Source organism: Salvelinus namaycush, chromosome 25, assembly GCF_016432855.1.
Source record: "Salvelinus namaycush isolate Seneca chromosome 25, SaNama_1.0, whole genome shotgun sequence".
NCBI lineage: Eukaryota > Metazoa > Chordata > Actinopteri > Salmoniformes > Salmonidae > Salvelinus > Salvelinus namaycush.
The window spans coordinates 29,875,177-29,891,327 of NC_052331.1; the positions used below are offsets into that span (position 1 = coordinate 29,875,177).

At 43.3% G+C, this 16,151-nt stretch overlaps 1 protein-coding gene across 5 annotated transcripts in view; it reads right to left on the minus strand.

The window, feature by feature from the left end:
* The window catches only part of LOC120020451 (nucleoprotein TPR-like), a 25,779-nt gene extending 10,288 nt beyond the window's left edge, over positions 1-15,491 (minus strand). For all 5 annotated transcript variants that reach the window (XM_038964130.1, XM_038964129.1, XM_038964128.1 and 2 more), the window contains exons 1-29: positions 15,285-15,491; positions 14,183-14,287; positions 14,004-14,071; positions 13,802-13,889; positions 13,590-13,693; positions 13,228-13,392; positions 12,877-12,969; positions 12,716-12,796; positions 12,434-12,521; positions 12,089-12,220; positions 11,802-11,896; positions 8,273-8,470; positions 7,843-7,950; positions 7,248-7,465; positions 6,931-7,094; positions 6,527-6,663; positions 5,583-5,731; positions 5,149-5,311; positions 4,877-5,011; positions 4,499-4,639; positions 3,519-3,729; positions 3,153-3,367; positions 2,813-2,953; positions 2,521-2,637; positions 2,124-2,327; positions 1,713-1,909; positions 1,223-1,370; positions 981-1,118; positions 13-144 (exon numbers count right to left, since the gene is read on the minus strand). In XM_038964130.1, the coding sequence (XP_038820058.1) occupies positions 13-144; positions 981-1,118; positions 1,223-1,370; positions 1,713-1,909; positions 2,124-2,327; positions 2,521-2,637; positions 2,813-2,953; positions 3,153-3,367; positions 3,519-3,729; positions 4,499-4,639; positions 4,877-5,011; positions 5,149-5,311; positions 5,583-5,731; positions 6,527-6,663; positions 6,931-7,094; positions 7,248-7,465; positions 7,843-7,950; positions 8,273-8,470; positions 11,802-11,896; positions 12,089-12,220; positions 12,434-12,521; positions 12,716-12,796; positions 12,877-12,969; positions 13,228-13,392; positions 13,590-13,693; positions 13,802-13,889; positions 14,004-14,071; positions 14,183-14,287; positions 15,285-15,435 (4,086 nt within the window). In that variant the 5' untranslated portion in view covers positions 15,436-15,491. The remainder of the gene's footprint in view (positions 1-12; positions 145-980; positions 1,119-1,222; positions 1,371-1,712; positions 1,910-2,123; positions 2,328-2,520; positions 2,638-2,812; positions 2,954-3,152; positions 3,368-3,518; positions 3,730-4,498; positions 4,640-4,876; positions 5,012-5,148; positions 5,312-5,582; positions 5,732-6,526; positions 6,664-6,930; positions 7,095-7,247; positions 7,466-7,842; positions 7,951-8,272; positions 8,471-11,801; positions 11,897-12,088; positions 12,221-12,433; positions 12,522-12,715; positions 12,797-12,876; positions 12,970-13,227; positions 13,393-13,589; positions 13,694-13,801; positions 13,890-14,003; positions 14,072-14,182; positions 14,288-15,284) is intronic.
* Between the last annotated feature and the right edge of the window lie 660 nt (positions 15,492-16,151).

Below are 16,151 nucleotides of genomic sequence, written 5' to 3' on the forward strand. Positions count from 1 at the left end.
TTGACCTCTGACCTGTGTGCGGGCCTTCCAGCGTTTGCAGTCCTCTTCCAACAGTTTCTTCTCAGCCTGCAGCATGCCATTCTTCTCACTCAGCTCAGAGTTGGAGTCCTGCAGGGGAGTGATGTCCGCCTCCAGCTTACGCACCTGGAAGAAAAAGGAGGTAATGGTAAACGCTCAATTCACATGAGAAAAAGAGCACTTTGTCAGTATATGTATAGAGACAAGGGTTCTTCGTGTATAGCATCAAAGCAACGGAGTTCTACAGAACTATAAAAAATGTCAGATTCAGTCTCATCATACAGGTGATGTGTCTCCAAAAGGCAACAGACTGGCTCAGAAATCAACATTAGGATGCCTAATAAACATTTGAGAGTATTACTGCAGCTGACAAACCTCTTTAGAAAGAAATCATGTAGCTAGTAACAATTATTAGTGATGCTTTTAACACTCATAGGGCCCAATAAAATCCATTCATGTTTTTCGCTTGATTTCGTTTTGGTTTTTCTAGGTTTCAGTTTTCGTCTTCTGGTTTTTGTTCTCCAAATCACCCACCAAGAGACCATTGTATGGTATGCAGTGTTTCTGTAGCACTCATGTGATTGCAGAGTTAACAAAACAAATGGCCGCTGGATTGATGTAAATAATCAGATATTCTGCCAGGTAGGCATAGGCTACTTTGTAGTTAACATTTCATTGAGGTTAAGGAATGCTTTTCCATCTACGAGTTTACGGTCATCATTAGCATCATCATTAACGGCTACACAAAATGTGTACAAACGCACGCACCGCACACAAACATGGGCATTCGTATTTCAGAAGGCTACAAATTATAGCGTTTTTAAATAAATTCAAAACATTTAGTTGATTTCCTAATAGTTCAATACATGTTATAATATTGTTGAATTCCGTTTAAATGTCTGGATTCCGTGATTCTGTCCGTGTTTTCCACATTACTCAAGAGAGTGTATAGTAGTTCTTACTTTAGCCTGGGTCTGGTGCAGCTCCTGTTCCAGCCTCTCCCTCTCCTCCTTCAGCATCTTGTTGGTCTCCACCAGCACGTTTAAGTTCTCCATCCTCTTCATTTTCTCATCGTGCTGGGCCATGGTCTTCGCTGTCAGCTGGGGGGCAGACAGCGGAGTTGGTTGAAATAAAAATATGAACCCTTAGCAGGCTATAACAGAGGAAAGGATGCTCTGAAAGGTTAAGAACTTTCTAGTTCTACCTGTAGTTTCTCTCTCTCAGCGTTGAGGCTCTCTTGTAGTTCCTTCAGCTCGCGGTCCTGGTGTTCAACCTGTTGTTTGTAGCGCTGTGTCTCAACCTCTGCCACCTCAAACTGTGTCTCTGCGATCTCCTTCTCACGACGCACAAACCTGCAGGAGGGAAAGGTCAGAGCAGGCTTAACAAACTGCTTGCTCGCTAAAGTACTGGTTAGGAACAGCTCTAGTATAGGCTCGGTTTTCCAGACACAGATTAAGCCCATTTTTAAAGGTAGAATGGTGCTTTTTTGTCTAGAACTAGCTTAATCTGGTCTGGGAAACCATTCTGTAGTGTAAACATTTCTCAGTGTGATCTTACAGTTTTACAATCAGGAAATTCAGGTGACTGCAGATTCAGATGTAAAATATCCATGTATTACACAGGTCAGCAATACAGGTAACAAGTATCTATAAAGGAATTGGCACAGTAAGCAAAGTCACATCCCTATCTAGTACCTGAGGATCTCCAGGATCTGTTCCTGGGACTTGCCCTCTTCGCTGAAGGACAGGTTGAGGCTGCTCTCCCTACTAGCCTGTTGCTGCTGCTGTACTGTGGCGGCCATTTTGGCTCCCAGGCTCTCCATCTGCTGGTGCAGCAGGCCATTCTGCTTCTGCAGCTCATCTGCCCGCTTCTGCTGCTTGGACAGGTCCTCCTGGGGGAAGAGGGAAGCCAGGGTGTGAAGAACAATGTGTCCAACTCATCACCAGCAAGCAACTGATGGAACGGTGAAACTTGACATTTCAGTATTCAGTTTCAGTAACCTGCTACATCCTGGCCAAATCTAATAGTTCTTTACCACATTGTCTGTCAAAAAGATTTGCATTACTCTTTCAACAACGTTCACACCACATCTCCCCCCCACCAACCTTGAGTTTCTTCTCCAGCTGGTTCCAGTTGGTGCGAGCCTCCTGTAGCTGGGTGGTGATCTGTTTGGCCTTGTCCTCCAGCTGCTTCCTGCTCTGGTTCCCCTGCAGGCCTTGTTTCTTGACCGCCTGTAGCGCCTCCACATCAGCCGCATGCAGCATCAGCTCCCGCTCATACTTGTTCTGGGCCTCCGCTGCCAGCTTGCCCTGTGCAAGGAAAAAAAGAGTCAAGTTTGACAAACCCATGCCTAGACACTGTCATACCAACAGCCTTTCTAGCGTTTCACCTCATTTATAATTAGAGGTGAAGCACAAAGGATCTGAAGGAAGCAACATACAGGGCAGTTTGCCCTTAATTATCGACTGAGAACATGTAGCCTGACATTAGCTGGAGGTCTACCTGCTGCAGGCTGTCCTGCATGGCCTTCTGTTCCTGGGTGACGGCTGCAGCCTTCCTCTCCTCAGCCTCCTGCAGCTCTGACTGCAAGTTTTTCATAGTCCTCTTCAGCTCATTCACCTGGGGAAAAATGAGTGGGCATGAGCGGAGGATGACAGAGGGGCCTTGTTGGGCCCACGACTAACATGTCAGCTCCAGACATCCAACATTAAGAGGGGTCAATACATTGCAACATTTAGCCACAGCTGTGGCTTCTGATGTTTTGAGAAAGTATTTGGTACAGTTGCCATCTTACCTGTTTCTCCACAATGTCCACGGCCTTCCTCTTCTCCTCACGGAGCTCCTGTTTCTCCTTCTCAGCCTCCACCAGCTTCTTTTCCAGCCCACGCTGGAACTCCTGGGCCTCCTTTAGACGAGTCTCCACAGGAGAACGAGCCTGAGAGGTAGAGAGAGAGGTAGAGAGAGGAAGTTAGGCATCAAAGAAGTTATATCAAATTGGTGTTCAAAGTGAGTTTGAACTTCACTGGTAGTGTTGATTACTACAAGGATGGAAGATCGATAAGTCAAAGGGAAAGGGTCATTGTAGGATAATAAGTACTTGTACGCTTTTCTGGTGCTAATTCTCAACACATAACCTGTTTCTCTTTGCTGAGGGACTCCTCCAGGCTGAGCACCACGATGCGGTACTGCTCCACGTTAGTGCTCGCGTTCTGCAGGCGCTCCTGCAGATCGCTGATCTGCTTCTCGGCCTGCTGCAGACGCCCGCGCACCTCCTCTAGTTCTGCCTGGAGCTTGGCCTGGGCTTCCTGGGTAGCCTGGGACTGGGCCTGAGCTAGGGTCTGAGATGGAGCTACAAACAAACCACAAACAGATAGTGACTGAAAATGCCAACAGTTCTGGTCCAATGCCACCATTTCCAATGCTTTTACGCAATACATTGCAATGTCTCCTGTCAAATTCCCAGAGGACATCTGTAATTGCCACTTTGGACGAAAGCCTACCTCTTAACGGTGCTCTGATGGGTGCCCGGGAGTTGGTCTGGCCCAGGCTCTGACCCTGGCCCAGACCTGAACCCTGGTTCTGGCTCTCAGCATGGCTGAGCTGTTGTTTCAGAAGGTTAGCCTGCTGCTCAGCATTCTTCAAAAGCTCCTTGGTCTTCTGGTGCAGGGCACACTGGGCCTCTAGCTGCTTCTTGGCCTCCAGCAGTTGAGCCTGAGGGAGTATATTAAAATAAAAACTGGTGGAGGAAGGAAAGGGGGCCTAAAAGTGTCCGCATGCTCCCAGCTGAAACAGTTAGTGCATATATTATGACAACATTGTGACGTTTTTCTTTGTTTTGGTCTTCAGCAAGGTTTTTTTTGGGCTGTTCGTTCACACACACACACACACAAAAGTATCTGAAGGCAAGACGAAGTCTACGCCCCTTCGTCAGTGATTGGTCAACAGTATGGATTCTTCAATGAAGTGCTTGTTGTCATTCAACAAGAAACAAATCATTTTAATGCAAATTTCTTCACTTTTTGCACCAAACATCTTAGTTAGATGTAAAATTGCGCGACTAAAATCTTGGCAAAAACGTAAAAATTAATGACATATTTCTTGAGTCATCTTAGATTAATTCTGAATATTGAGGAAGTGTATACTGGCTACGGCGTCTAAAGATGAACAAACAGTACTATTGCCGCTTTTTTCTCGTTCTTTTAAGGGAGTATGCGAGCTGAACAGAAGCATGCGGAAGGCTTAAGTGATGTTATGGTAAAAACCACAGAAGGTCTAATATTCTCATAGTCACGGTTATTCAACTCATACCTTACGAGAAGGGCAATTAAAGAGAGAAGGACAGAACGAAAGGGTTGGGGGAAGAAAGAGGGGATGAAAAAGTGACAGAGGAGATAAAGGAGACAGAAAAAAAGACAACCAGACAACCAGTGTCAGTAAGAAAGAGGAAAGGAAGTAAGAAAAATATTGAGTGTATACGAACATCTTGGTTACGGCCCAGCGTGTGCCTCTGCTCCACCTCCTCAGCCAGTTTCTTCTTAAACTGGGTGAGCTCTCTCTCCAGTCTCTCTATCTGGCTGTTCAGACGCTGCCCGGTCTCGGTCTCAGTACGCTCCATCGTCAGCTAGGGGACAAGAGTAAGGCAGGGAGGTGATCGTCATTAAACAAAACAGAGAAAGTGTGCATAGATCTTTTCTACACTAGAGTAGTGTGACTGGACTCTGCGGCAAACCACAGATTTGTCCTTTGAGGCATTTTCAATTACTAGAGGCCCACTGTGAGGAGTCTGTCAGGATAGGCCTCAGTAAGTGTGCAATGTGTTTGTGTAACTGGTTGACATATGTAAGAGCAGTGTGTGTACCTGGATGGACTTGAGGTTGGTGAGCAGGAGGTTCTGGTTGCGCTGCTCAGCCATCATGGCTTCCTTCTCCTGGTTCAGTCTGGACTCTGCTGACTTCAGCATGTCTCTCTCTTTCTTCAGGTTCTCACCACGCACCTGATGGTGGGGGGAAAGAAAGAAAAGAAAGGAGAAAGAAAGAAAAAAATGGAGAGAGGGGAGAAGAGAAATGAATAAACATACATACCCCATCGCAGCTTAACTAGCCCCGCCTGGGCCAACCTTAACCTCCTAACCTCTGCCATGGCCAGCTTCTCATTGGCTGCCCGGAGATCCTGGGTCATGGTGTGGATGATCTGCTCATGTTTCTGAGCCGTGGCGGCCATCTTCTGGCTCTTATCGTGCAGAGCAGCGATCTCCCGCCTGTAGCCGTTTACATTCTCCTGCAGCATCTCGTACCTGACAGAGACCAAACATGATTTGATTTACTTCAGCAGATGGACACTTCTGCCCCAAAAAATACATATGAGATGTGTTTGTTCAGAGCATTCGAAAAGGGAAGCGGAAAATGATCAATATCCAAAATAAAAAATGCAACAGAAATCAATTTTCTCAGAATTTTCTAAAATAAGTCAGGTGAAGTATGAAAAAGCAATGCAGGACATACACATCACTATTGTCGTTGGATTTAGTATAACTTAAACAACAACTAAGCAGTTGGCTAACTTACCTCTTGGAGGCGAACTCCAGCTGTGTGGAGAGCTTGGCCTTCTGGGAGCGGACCGCAGACAGCTGCTCCTGTAGCTTCTCGTTCTGCTCATTCAGCATCCTGTCGTTCACCGCCTTCTCATTCTTGTATGTGGTGAAGGAGTCGTTCAACTGGAAGGGGCAGAGGTAAAAAATATTTTTGTGAACAGGGTTGTGTACCTAATAAACTGGCCACTGAGTGGGAGTGTGCGATCGTTCCCTTTTGATCACTGAGTGTAAGTTAAATGGGTTTCCATCGCATTTTCAACTCTACGGATTGTTTTGTCACAAACTGTGGCAATAAATCGCGAACTTGCTCAATCTGGTTTTGGCACATGCTCTCTAAACAGTTCACTGATAATGGACAGGGTACGTTATATGATGAGATATGGATAAGAGGAATATAATTTATATTTGATAATTGATGCCAACCATTGATTATCATATGTCACCAGCACTCAAGTAATATTCTCAATATTTATTGTAAATTTGCATCAAGCTCACCACTGTCCTTCACCACCATGAAGTTATTGATAATTTATTTAATCTGCCTATAAACTCTTAGTGGTAGTAAAAATTATATCACATGACTCCAAGTTTACTTCGATATGATGGTTATTACATCAAAATACAGAATATTTTGTAACAACTGATGAGTCCTCTCTTTCAGTGCCAAACTGCATGTCACTGCAGTGACAGTGATCTACAAGTCATTTTGCATGCTGGACAACCCCAGGCAATAACAGTAGCCTAGTCAAACTACACACTGTGCCCAGTTTCACACGCTGACCAACGCGAGGTAAGTAAACAAATTCATAACATAGATGAGATACTATTCAATTTCCTTTGATTCAACAAAGAATCAATTAAAATGTCAACTTCGATGTTGTCTGACTGCCTCTCCCGTCTCCCTGGTATGCATCTGACCTGTTTGAGAGCAGCCTTGGCCTGGATGGTCTGGGAAGACTCAGCGGCTGAAGCCCTCATGGGGGTGGACCTGGTGGGAGGGGGGAAGGAGGGCCGGCTGGGGGTGTACGTCTGGGGGGCTGCCTCCTGTGTAGGACCTGAGAATAAGAACATATATAATCCTGTCAGCATAACAAAGATCAATGAATTGATCTAAAGCTCCAAGGCCCAATAAATAAACATGCCCGTGTCCATGTACTGATTTGGTTGAGTGTGAAGGTAGGCTCAATGCATATATCTTTGTCGTGATTAGGGTTAGGCTGAGGTGTGGTTATACTGTGGTGGTTGAGGTTAAGTTTAAGTTGATGAGTGTTTACAGTGCGTAGGTTGGGGTTAGGTTGTTATATGGTTGCTGAGAAGTTCACCTTGTGGTGGGAGGTTGAAGCCGGTGCTCTGGGACAGCAGGATGCGGTACATGTCTCTCTGGCGGCCGTTGGAGTCAGCCAACTGCTTTTGCTGGTTTCTCTGCTCCTTTATAATCTCCAGCTCCTTCTGGACCTTCTCTAGCTGCTGTTCCAGCTGGGTCACACTACATATACACAAGACAGGAGGAATAGAGTTTGTTTTCAGAAATAGTGCATTTGTAAAAAGCACTAAGCAAATGAAATCTGACTGTATGACTGAGATATTATGTTCAAGGGTGAGGAAGTACAATGTCAAGGGGTTGATAAACGTTCCCTACCGTGCGGACTTGGCCTCGGTCTGCTCTCTCTCCATCTTCTCCCCCAGCTCCCGGAGACGTGCCAGCATGCTCTGGTTCTGCCGCTGCAACTCCTCCACACTGCGGAAGGAAACCTGCCGCGGGTTGATGATCTCAGAGCTGCTGCTCAGGTTCATCGTCTCCTCGCGGACCACCGGGTTGCCACGCGCCTCCTCCAGCTCCACTAGCAGGACGCGCACCTAGAGGGCGCGAAGAAAAGGAGTAAAATCTATATGAGAGCAACTTATTAAAGGCAGTGGCTCCTACTCTTATTCCTGGAGGAGCTTCTCTTGATTTTGTTAAGGCAAGGAAAACCAAGACACTTTGATAGCCACCAAATTGTTAAATTCATGTTTTAAGTATCCCTATATTTCTGTTATTACGGTGCTATTACTCTGTTATTAGTACACCTGGACAGGAGTCTCACTGTTGATGGACCTGGCCTGAGTGCAATGGACACCATGTATTGTGGAAATATGGTTCAGTAAACGTTGTTAAACTGGAACGTAGTTGTCATTTTAAGTTAACAGTTATAGTAATATGGTAATGGTAGACACTAAATGACACCATGGTATACCTGCTGGGACATGTCCTCCAGCTCTCTCTCAGAGTGCTGGTTGTCCTTCTCCAGGTTGGAGCAGTGCTTTTTGGCCTCATCTGTCTCTTTCTGCAGGCTGTGGATCTCCTGAAGATTACAAGAGATCGAGATTGGTCAATCCAAGCCTCAACTCAGACATTAGCACTGATATATGCCTATATTTTTCTGCGTCGTATTCTCTCCCCCCTTCTGTGTGATGTATCTGGGTTTTGTTCATGAAATGGAAAACATTTCAAAACTAAAATTAGCATTTCTTATAAGTCTAGGTAGTCCCTCCCTTTTTACTGTCCGTTTTCTTCAGTTTGGTGCCTAATGAACACAACCCAGCTTCTTCCTCTGTCAATTTCTATTTTCCCCTCCCCCACATATAGATCCTCACTCATCCAGTCCTGCCATCTCTCCCGCTCACCGTCCTGGCCTGTTCCAGTTTGGCACAGAGGCTGTTCATGGACCTCTGCATGCTCTCATACTCCTCCCGCTGGCGCTTTAGGATGGGCGCCTTCTCCTCCACCTCCTGCACGATCTCGTCCAGCACGCGCGTCACACGCCGGTTCTCCTGCTTCTCCACGAGCAACTGGTCCTGGACGTCCACGAATGCGTTGTACAGCTAAGAGAGCGGGATTGTTTTGTGTGTTTTTTTTTTTAAAGATGTTAAGTCATGACTAAACATTTGCCATCAGAAAGTATTCATACCCCTTGACTTATTCCACATTTTGTTGTGATATTGAATTCAAAAACAGATTAAATGACACACAAACCCCCAAAATAACAAACTGAAAACATGTTTTTTTGTTGAAATGTTGGAAAATTTATTGAAAATGAAATACAGAAATCTAATTTCCATAAGTATTCACACCCTTTTGCTATGACACTCCAAATTGAGATCGGGTGCATCCAATTTTGTACCCCCCCCCCCCCCCCCCCCGAAAATAACTTTTGGATATTAGATTGACCGTCAGTCACCAGCATATCGACTTTCCTGAATTGGATCCTTTGTTTGAACCCCCTCCAATAAAGTAGAGGGTGGAGGGTGAGGATTTCCTTCCTGAGAAGAATCAGGGACTGCAACATACTCTGTTTTACAGCATCAAGGGTGGAGGTGTACCTTTCTTGACTAGCTACTCATGGTGTGATTGTGGTAACGTACAGGAACTCAAGTCCTTTTGTTCTCCTGATCTGGAATACCTCACTATCAAATGCCGACCTCATAACTTCCAGAAAATTATTTTCGGTAATCGCCACGGCCGTATATATTCCCCCTCACACCGACGACGTGATGGCTCTCAAGGAACTACACTGAACTTTGTGAAAACTGCATATCCTGAGGATGCATTTATTGTAGCTGAGGACTTTAACCAATAAGAGTCTAAGCCGGGGGGGGGGGGGCTCACTGCATGGAACAGATAGTCCCCCACCAAAAAAATCTATAGGAAGTTTGTTCTGAAGTGTCTGTCCTAGAGGTCGACCGATTATGATTTTTCAACGCCGATACCGATTGGAGGACCAAAAAAAGCCGATAACGATTAAATCGGCCGATTTAAAAAAAAATATATATTAATATATATTTGTAATAATGACAATTACAACAATACTGAATGAACACTTATTTTAACTTAATATAATACATAAAATTAATTTAGTCTCAAATAAAAATTAAACATGTTCAATTTGGTTTAAATAATGCAAAAACAACGTGTTGAAGAAAGTAAAAGTGCAATATGTGTAAATAATGCAAAAACAACTTGTTGAAGAAAGTAAAAGTGCAATATGTGTAAATAATGCAAAAACAACGTGTTGAAGAAAGTAAAAGTGCAATATGTGTCATGTAAAAAAGCTAACGTTTAAGTTGTTTGCTCAGAACATATGAAAGATGGCGGTTCCTTTTAACACGAGTCTTCAATATTCCCAGGTAAGAAGTTTTAGGTTGTAGTTATTATAGGACTCTCTCTCTCTCTCTATACCATTTGTATTTCATATACCTTTGACTATTGGATGTTCTAATAGGTAATTTAGTATTGGCAGCCTAATCTCAGGAGTTGATAGGCTTGAAGTCAAACAATGCAATGCTTGAAGCAGAGTGAAGGGCTGCTGGCAAATGCAGGAAAGTGCTGTTTGAATGAATGTAGTCAGAATGCTCTTTCAAATCATAGACTTAATTATAATATAATAACGCACAGAAATACGAGCCTTAGGTCATTAATAATGGTCAAATCCGGAAACTATCATTTCGAAAACAAAATGCTTATTCTTTCAGTGAAATACGGAACCGTATTTAATCTAACGGATGGCATCCCTAAGTCTAAATATTGCTGTTACATTGCACAACCTTCAATGTTATGTCATAATTATGTACAATTCTGGAAAATTAATTACGGTCTTTGTTAGGAAGAAATGGTCTTCACACAGTTCGCAATGAGCCAGGCGGCCCAAACGGCTGCATATACCCTGACTCTGCATGCACAGAACGCAAGAGAAGTGACAATTTCCCTAGTTAAAGAAATTCATGTTAGCAGGCAATATTAACTAAATATGCAGATTAAAAAATATATACTTGTGTATTGATTTTAAGAAAGGCGTTGATGTTTATGGTTAGGTACACATTGGTGCAACGACAGTGCTTATTTCACGAAAGCGCTTGTTAAATCACCCGTTTGGCGAAGTAGGCTGTGATTCAATTATAAATTAACAGGCACCGAATCAATTATATGCAACGCAGGACAAGCTAGATAAACTAGTAATATCATCAACCATGTGTAGTTAACTAGTGATTATGTTAAGATTGATTGTTTTTTATAAGATAAGTTTAATGCTAGCTAGCACCTTACCTTGGCTCCTTGATGCACTCGCATAACAGGTAGTCAGCCTGCCATGCAGTCTCCTCGTGGAGTGCAATGTAATCGTCGTCCAAAAATGCAGATTACCGATTGTTATGAAAACTTGAAATGGGCCCTAATTAAATCGGCCATTCCGATTAATCGGTCGACCTCGAGTCTGTCCTATATCTGAGAGACAAGAAACATCTGGAAACATGCATTTTCTGTTTTACATTAACCCCTTATTTTTTTTGACACGAAACAGTCTCCATATATACTTCCATTAATTTTTTCAGCGGGTACTGGGGGACCTTCAGACGGGTATTGTGAGGCCTGTGGTCATGTACGTGTTCGTGAGTCTTATCTTTCCATAGAGGGGTCATAATAGTTTTGCAGGCCAAACCGTTTGGACGCTACAAACGATTTAGTGTTAGCCAATCACCAACAAAGGGGTGTAGACTTTGGCTTGACTCCAGAATTGTTTTTATCCAAAACGTCACAAAATGTCTTCATAATATATGCACAAACTCTTCCTACCCGTTTCAGCTGGGAAGCATACGGACACCTTTAGACTGAGGCAAAGATTAACGTTCCAACAGGACAATGACCCCAAGCATTGAGCCAAAACAACACTGGCATGGCTTCAGAACAAGAATGTGAAAGTCCTTGACTAGCCCAGCCAAAGCCTAGACTTGAATCCAATTGAAAATCTGTGGAAAGACTTGACTGCTGTTCACCGTCGCTCCCCATCTAACTTAAGAGCTTGAGAAAACACCCAAATCCAGATGTACCCAAGACGACAAAGCTGTAATCGTCGCCAACGGTGCTTCTACAAAGTATTGACTCAGGGGTGTGAATTCTTATGTAAATAAGATATTTCTGTATTTCATTTTCAATAGATTTGCCAAAATTTCTAAAAACATGTTTTCACTGTCATTATGGGGCATTGTGTGTAGATGGGTAAGAAAAAAAAATCTATTTAATCCATGTTTAATTCAGGCTGTAACACAACAAAATGTGGAATAAGTCAACGGGTATGATTTTTTTCTGATGGCACTGTATCTTCGAGACTTTTGGACCCTTCATTTCATTGCTTCATCACAATGTTAAAACATGTCATTTTACCTCCATGAACTTCATTCCAGGCTTGACAATCTTGGCCACAGCAGCTGCGGTCGGACACATGGAGTCCAACTCTTCCTCTGTGAGCACTGGCATGCCTGAGGAAATAAGCACTTTTTAAAAAACAATCCTCATTCAACAATCCTGGACACCTCGTCTTGCAGTATGAGATAATATCTCAAATAAGCAATTTAAAGTGAATATAGGACTGAGGAGTCCAAGGTCAACAGATTCAGATTGTAGCGAAAGGAAAATTCCAGACAATACAGATATACAGTACTGTCCCATACTTCTTTTCTTATCTGAGGCACGCAGGTTGGCGTTCTCCAGCTCCATCTTCTTAAACTTCTCCTTCATCTCAGCCTCCTGTTTGCTCTTTGACCCCTCCATGTCTGCCAGCTTCTTCTCCATGTTCTGTCTCGCTGTTGGAAGGAAGAGCAATGACATAATCATTAAAAAAATTATAAACATTTTTATTAATTTTTCTATTAGATTTCAGCCAAACCAAAGTGTTACTTTTTCCTATAACATTTGGGTCTTTTCAAAATGTGATATTATTTAGATAGATTGTATCAATGGTTGACAACAACCATTAGGAATTGGAAACAATAGAGTGAATGCATTGTGTCTCTCACCATCACCAGCTTCCTTCACCAGCTTGTGCAGCTCCTCCACGGCCCTGTTCAACTCCTCGTTCTTGGACTCTGCATCTGACGCTGACCCCTAAAGAAACCACATAAAAGAACGGACCATTAGCAAGCTACCACTGCACTGCTATGAATGCCTTATATGCCTAAATGTTCACACTAAATATTGTACATAATGCAAAACAGTGCTAAAAGATACCCCTGCATACTAAAAAACAGTGCTCATACATATTCCAACATAGTACATTAGAAGAATAGTCAGATAATTACCTTGTACAAGTTGGAGAGCTTGATGTGGGCATTCTGTTCATTGCGGTACTTCTCCTCCATGGTGCTATGATGGTCTTTAGCCTACAGTACATAGATGTATTGATAACAGTATAGTTCCTTATCAATAATCCCATTTATAATCAGTTGAATTTACACCAAACCTCTTTCAGTTTTGTCATCAGGTCCTCCACTCGCTTCTGCAGGTTCTCACTGCTCTTCTTCAGATTGGTGACTTGGGTTTGAAGTCTTGTGACCTGGAGAGAGGGTGGAAGCCACAGGGTGTAAGGACATAACAGACTGCTCTATATGGTCACAACATTCATACCAAAGAAATGTAATGCTCACCAAATCATTATTGCTAAGAGTTATATTGACATTTTCTATGTCTATTGCTTTGTATACTGTTATCCTAAACAAGATCATACAATTACAGGACAGCCTGGTGAAATTGAAGCATATATGATATATTTGCACAAGAAGTCATAAAACCAGTGGGCCGTATGGTACAGTACCTCGTCCTTCTTGCACTCAAAGCTGCACTTGAGCTCCAGGATCTCCTTGCCCTTGTCCCTGGAGACTGATAGCAGCTCCTCTGTCTTGGTCTTCAGTTCAGAGTTCAGCCACGTGTTCTGATTCTGCAGCAGCTCCTTCTCCTGCTCCATACGTTTCTCACGGTGCTGGAAATACAATGTGTAAAGTCATTAAGCAATCATTGTAATCAATACAATATAGGGATGATCGGACAGGTGCATTCTCAGAGGCACCCCATCTCAATCTGCTTCTCAAAGTGCTTGAAATACAACCGTGTTATGTTGGCAATGTACTTAATAAAAAGTAAAGGGCTAGCAAGCTCTGAGGCTCTGGAATTTTTCACCTGAATGGAGACCTCAGAAGATTGGATGTCATCCAGTTTGAGCTGTAGATCTATTTTGGCTGTGTTGGTCTCCACCAGCTTGTCATTGAGCCGCTTGACATCCTCTGCGGAAAACAAATGAACACATTTATCATATGGAACAATAGCAGATAGTAAGACAAACAAATAATTTACAATGAGAACAACTCGCATGTGCCGAGTCCGTGTCTTACCGGTGAGATTTTCCACTTCTTGAGTTCTCTTTTCAAGCAGACGAGCCAGTTCCCGCCTTTCGGCCTCAATCTCATATTTGGCTTTGCTCTGAGATAGAGTTATGATATATGTTAATGCTCATGCCCTTCCCTGAAGTTTGATGAGAAAGCTTTCTGCATGCATAACGGTCATGTGGACAAAGAAAGATACGCATATTCTCACCGGCTGCTGTGATTCCTTCTCCTCTGACGATTCCACATCCACACCTTTCAGATTGTTCAGCTCTTCGACTAGAGAGAAAGAAATTATAACATTTAACCTTCAATCTAACCTTCTGGACTTGGACTGTGTGACAGGTGCAATGTCAACATTGGTAGTGTGGAAAACAACAGACTACTTACTGAGTTTGGTATTCTCCTCTTTGAGAGTCTGGTAATTCCGGGTGTGAGACACAATCTGCTCCTGACTCTCTGCCAATCTCTTCTCAACGTCAAAGTATTGCTGCTCTAAATGTGTAGTAAGGCATGGGGGATATGTCACACATGGGCAGGCGATAGGCTAGCTCTCAAACACGTTAAGAAATGTCAACAATCATCGCTTGCAATATGGCTTTCGTAGCATATGGCCCTTATCCTTCATCAGCAAGAAATAATCCTTATACACTTACTGTAGCATTCTTGCACAGATCCATACAGCTATGGGTGCCTCCAGCTGACGAAACTATACTTCAGCTAAACTTCCCGAGTTAGCTTACACACAGGCGTTCGAAGCATGCTAGATAGCAAATTAGCAAAGGTGGTCGCCTCTTGACTGGCCGGCTTGTGGGAACACTAACCCCAACTCTGAGTATCAATGTAACTTTATTTTATTATTTCTCGCTGATATTAAAGGTCATTATGCTTCCTAAACCGTACCGCAAGCGATACGTGTTAATGATCAGATTGAGCGTCAGGGCTCTTAACAAAACTCCCCCGTACAGAAGACGCCTTCGTCCAAATAATATTATGTAATGGAAAATTGTCATGAGCAAGGGCTAGCGATACAATGTAGGTACAACACATTGACATGGGATGCAATAGTATGATGTAGGTAGCTGGTGTGTCTAACGTTAGTCTTCTAGACAAGAATGAGTAACACTGGAAATATGAATGAGAAACGTGTAAGAGACAGATTTTGAGGATGGATATGGAATAAAACGTGATCAGTTTAGTCACCCCTTCCTAGACCGTAGCGAGCTAACTAATTCGCAAACTCACTTTACTTTTAAAACGCACTTGCAAAACAATCATTGCACTCAACCAGCTAACGTTACAGTACAGGGCCTGTACTACTGCCATCTCAGGCTATAACGTTACTGCTGTGGTAGCTAATAAATAAGGCCAGCTTCATAGATTATTAGCTAACTAGTAACGTAAAATATAACCAACCAGCTGCTAAAGTTATATTGGTTGACATAAATAGCTAACTAAACCTAGCTAACCGGCTAGCCAGTGCTCCACTTACCACAGTCCGCTTTGAACCGCTCGTGCTGCGTTTTGAGGGATTCGATTTCATTCTTTTGGTCAGTAAGGAACTTTTCTAATTTGTTTTGAGCAGCTTTAGGAAGTTTATTAAGCTCTGTACGCTCCAAAACTTGGAGCAGAACTGCCGCCATCTCCCAACCAGTCCGAAACAGCGCAAAGCAACTTCGTTGGGCTTAGTATCAGAAGAAAAAAATGGACCTCGAGTAGCATAACCTACGCTGCCAATACGCGACAGATAACATTAACCGCGGAGCATCACGGGAGATTGAGTATATTGTCCAATCATCTTCTTCGGATGCAGTGACGTATTATTTAAGCGATGCCACACGTATCAACCAAAAACGTTTTAGAACGAACTCGTTGTTCTGTGTATCAACCAACGTTTTTTAAATAACTAAACCAAGATAGACCAAAGCCCATCGTTTCAAAAGGGAATACATTTGTCAAAGTGGGCAGAACAAGCAAGGAGGAGGGCAAAGCCAAGCACGAGCTAGCGAGATCCTATTGGGGCGTTCTATCATAATTTGTATATTTCCGTTAGGGAACGCCTACTTGAATGGGAATCAACGCCCCATCCAACAGACTATTGACCAATCGCGTTCACGTTGGCAGGCTGCGTCACGTGGTTGCTAAACTCAAACCCTTCTAAAGGGCAGGGTATTGCCGCGTTCAAGACAACTGGGAAATGTTTGACTTCCGAGCGTTCACAACAGTTAGTCTGTCGAAAAAAATAGGAGCTCTAGAAAGCGGCCAGAGTTCCCGAGTTGGAATTCCGAGTTGGGTGACCGTTCAAATCGATTTTTCCAAGTCGGAGCTCGTTTTTATTCAGTTCCCAGTCTTGAACGCA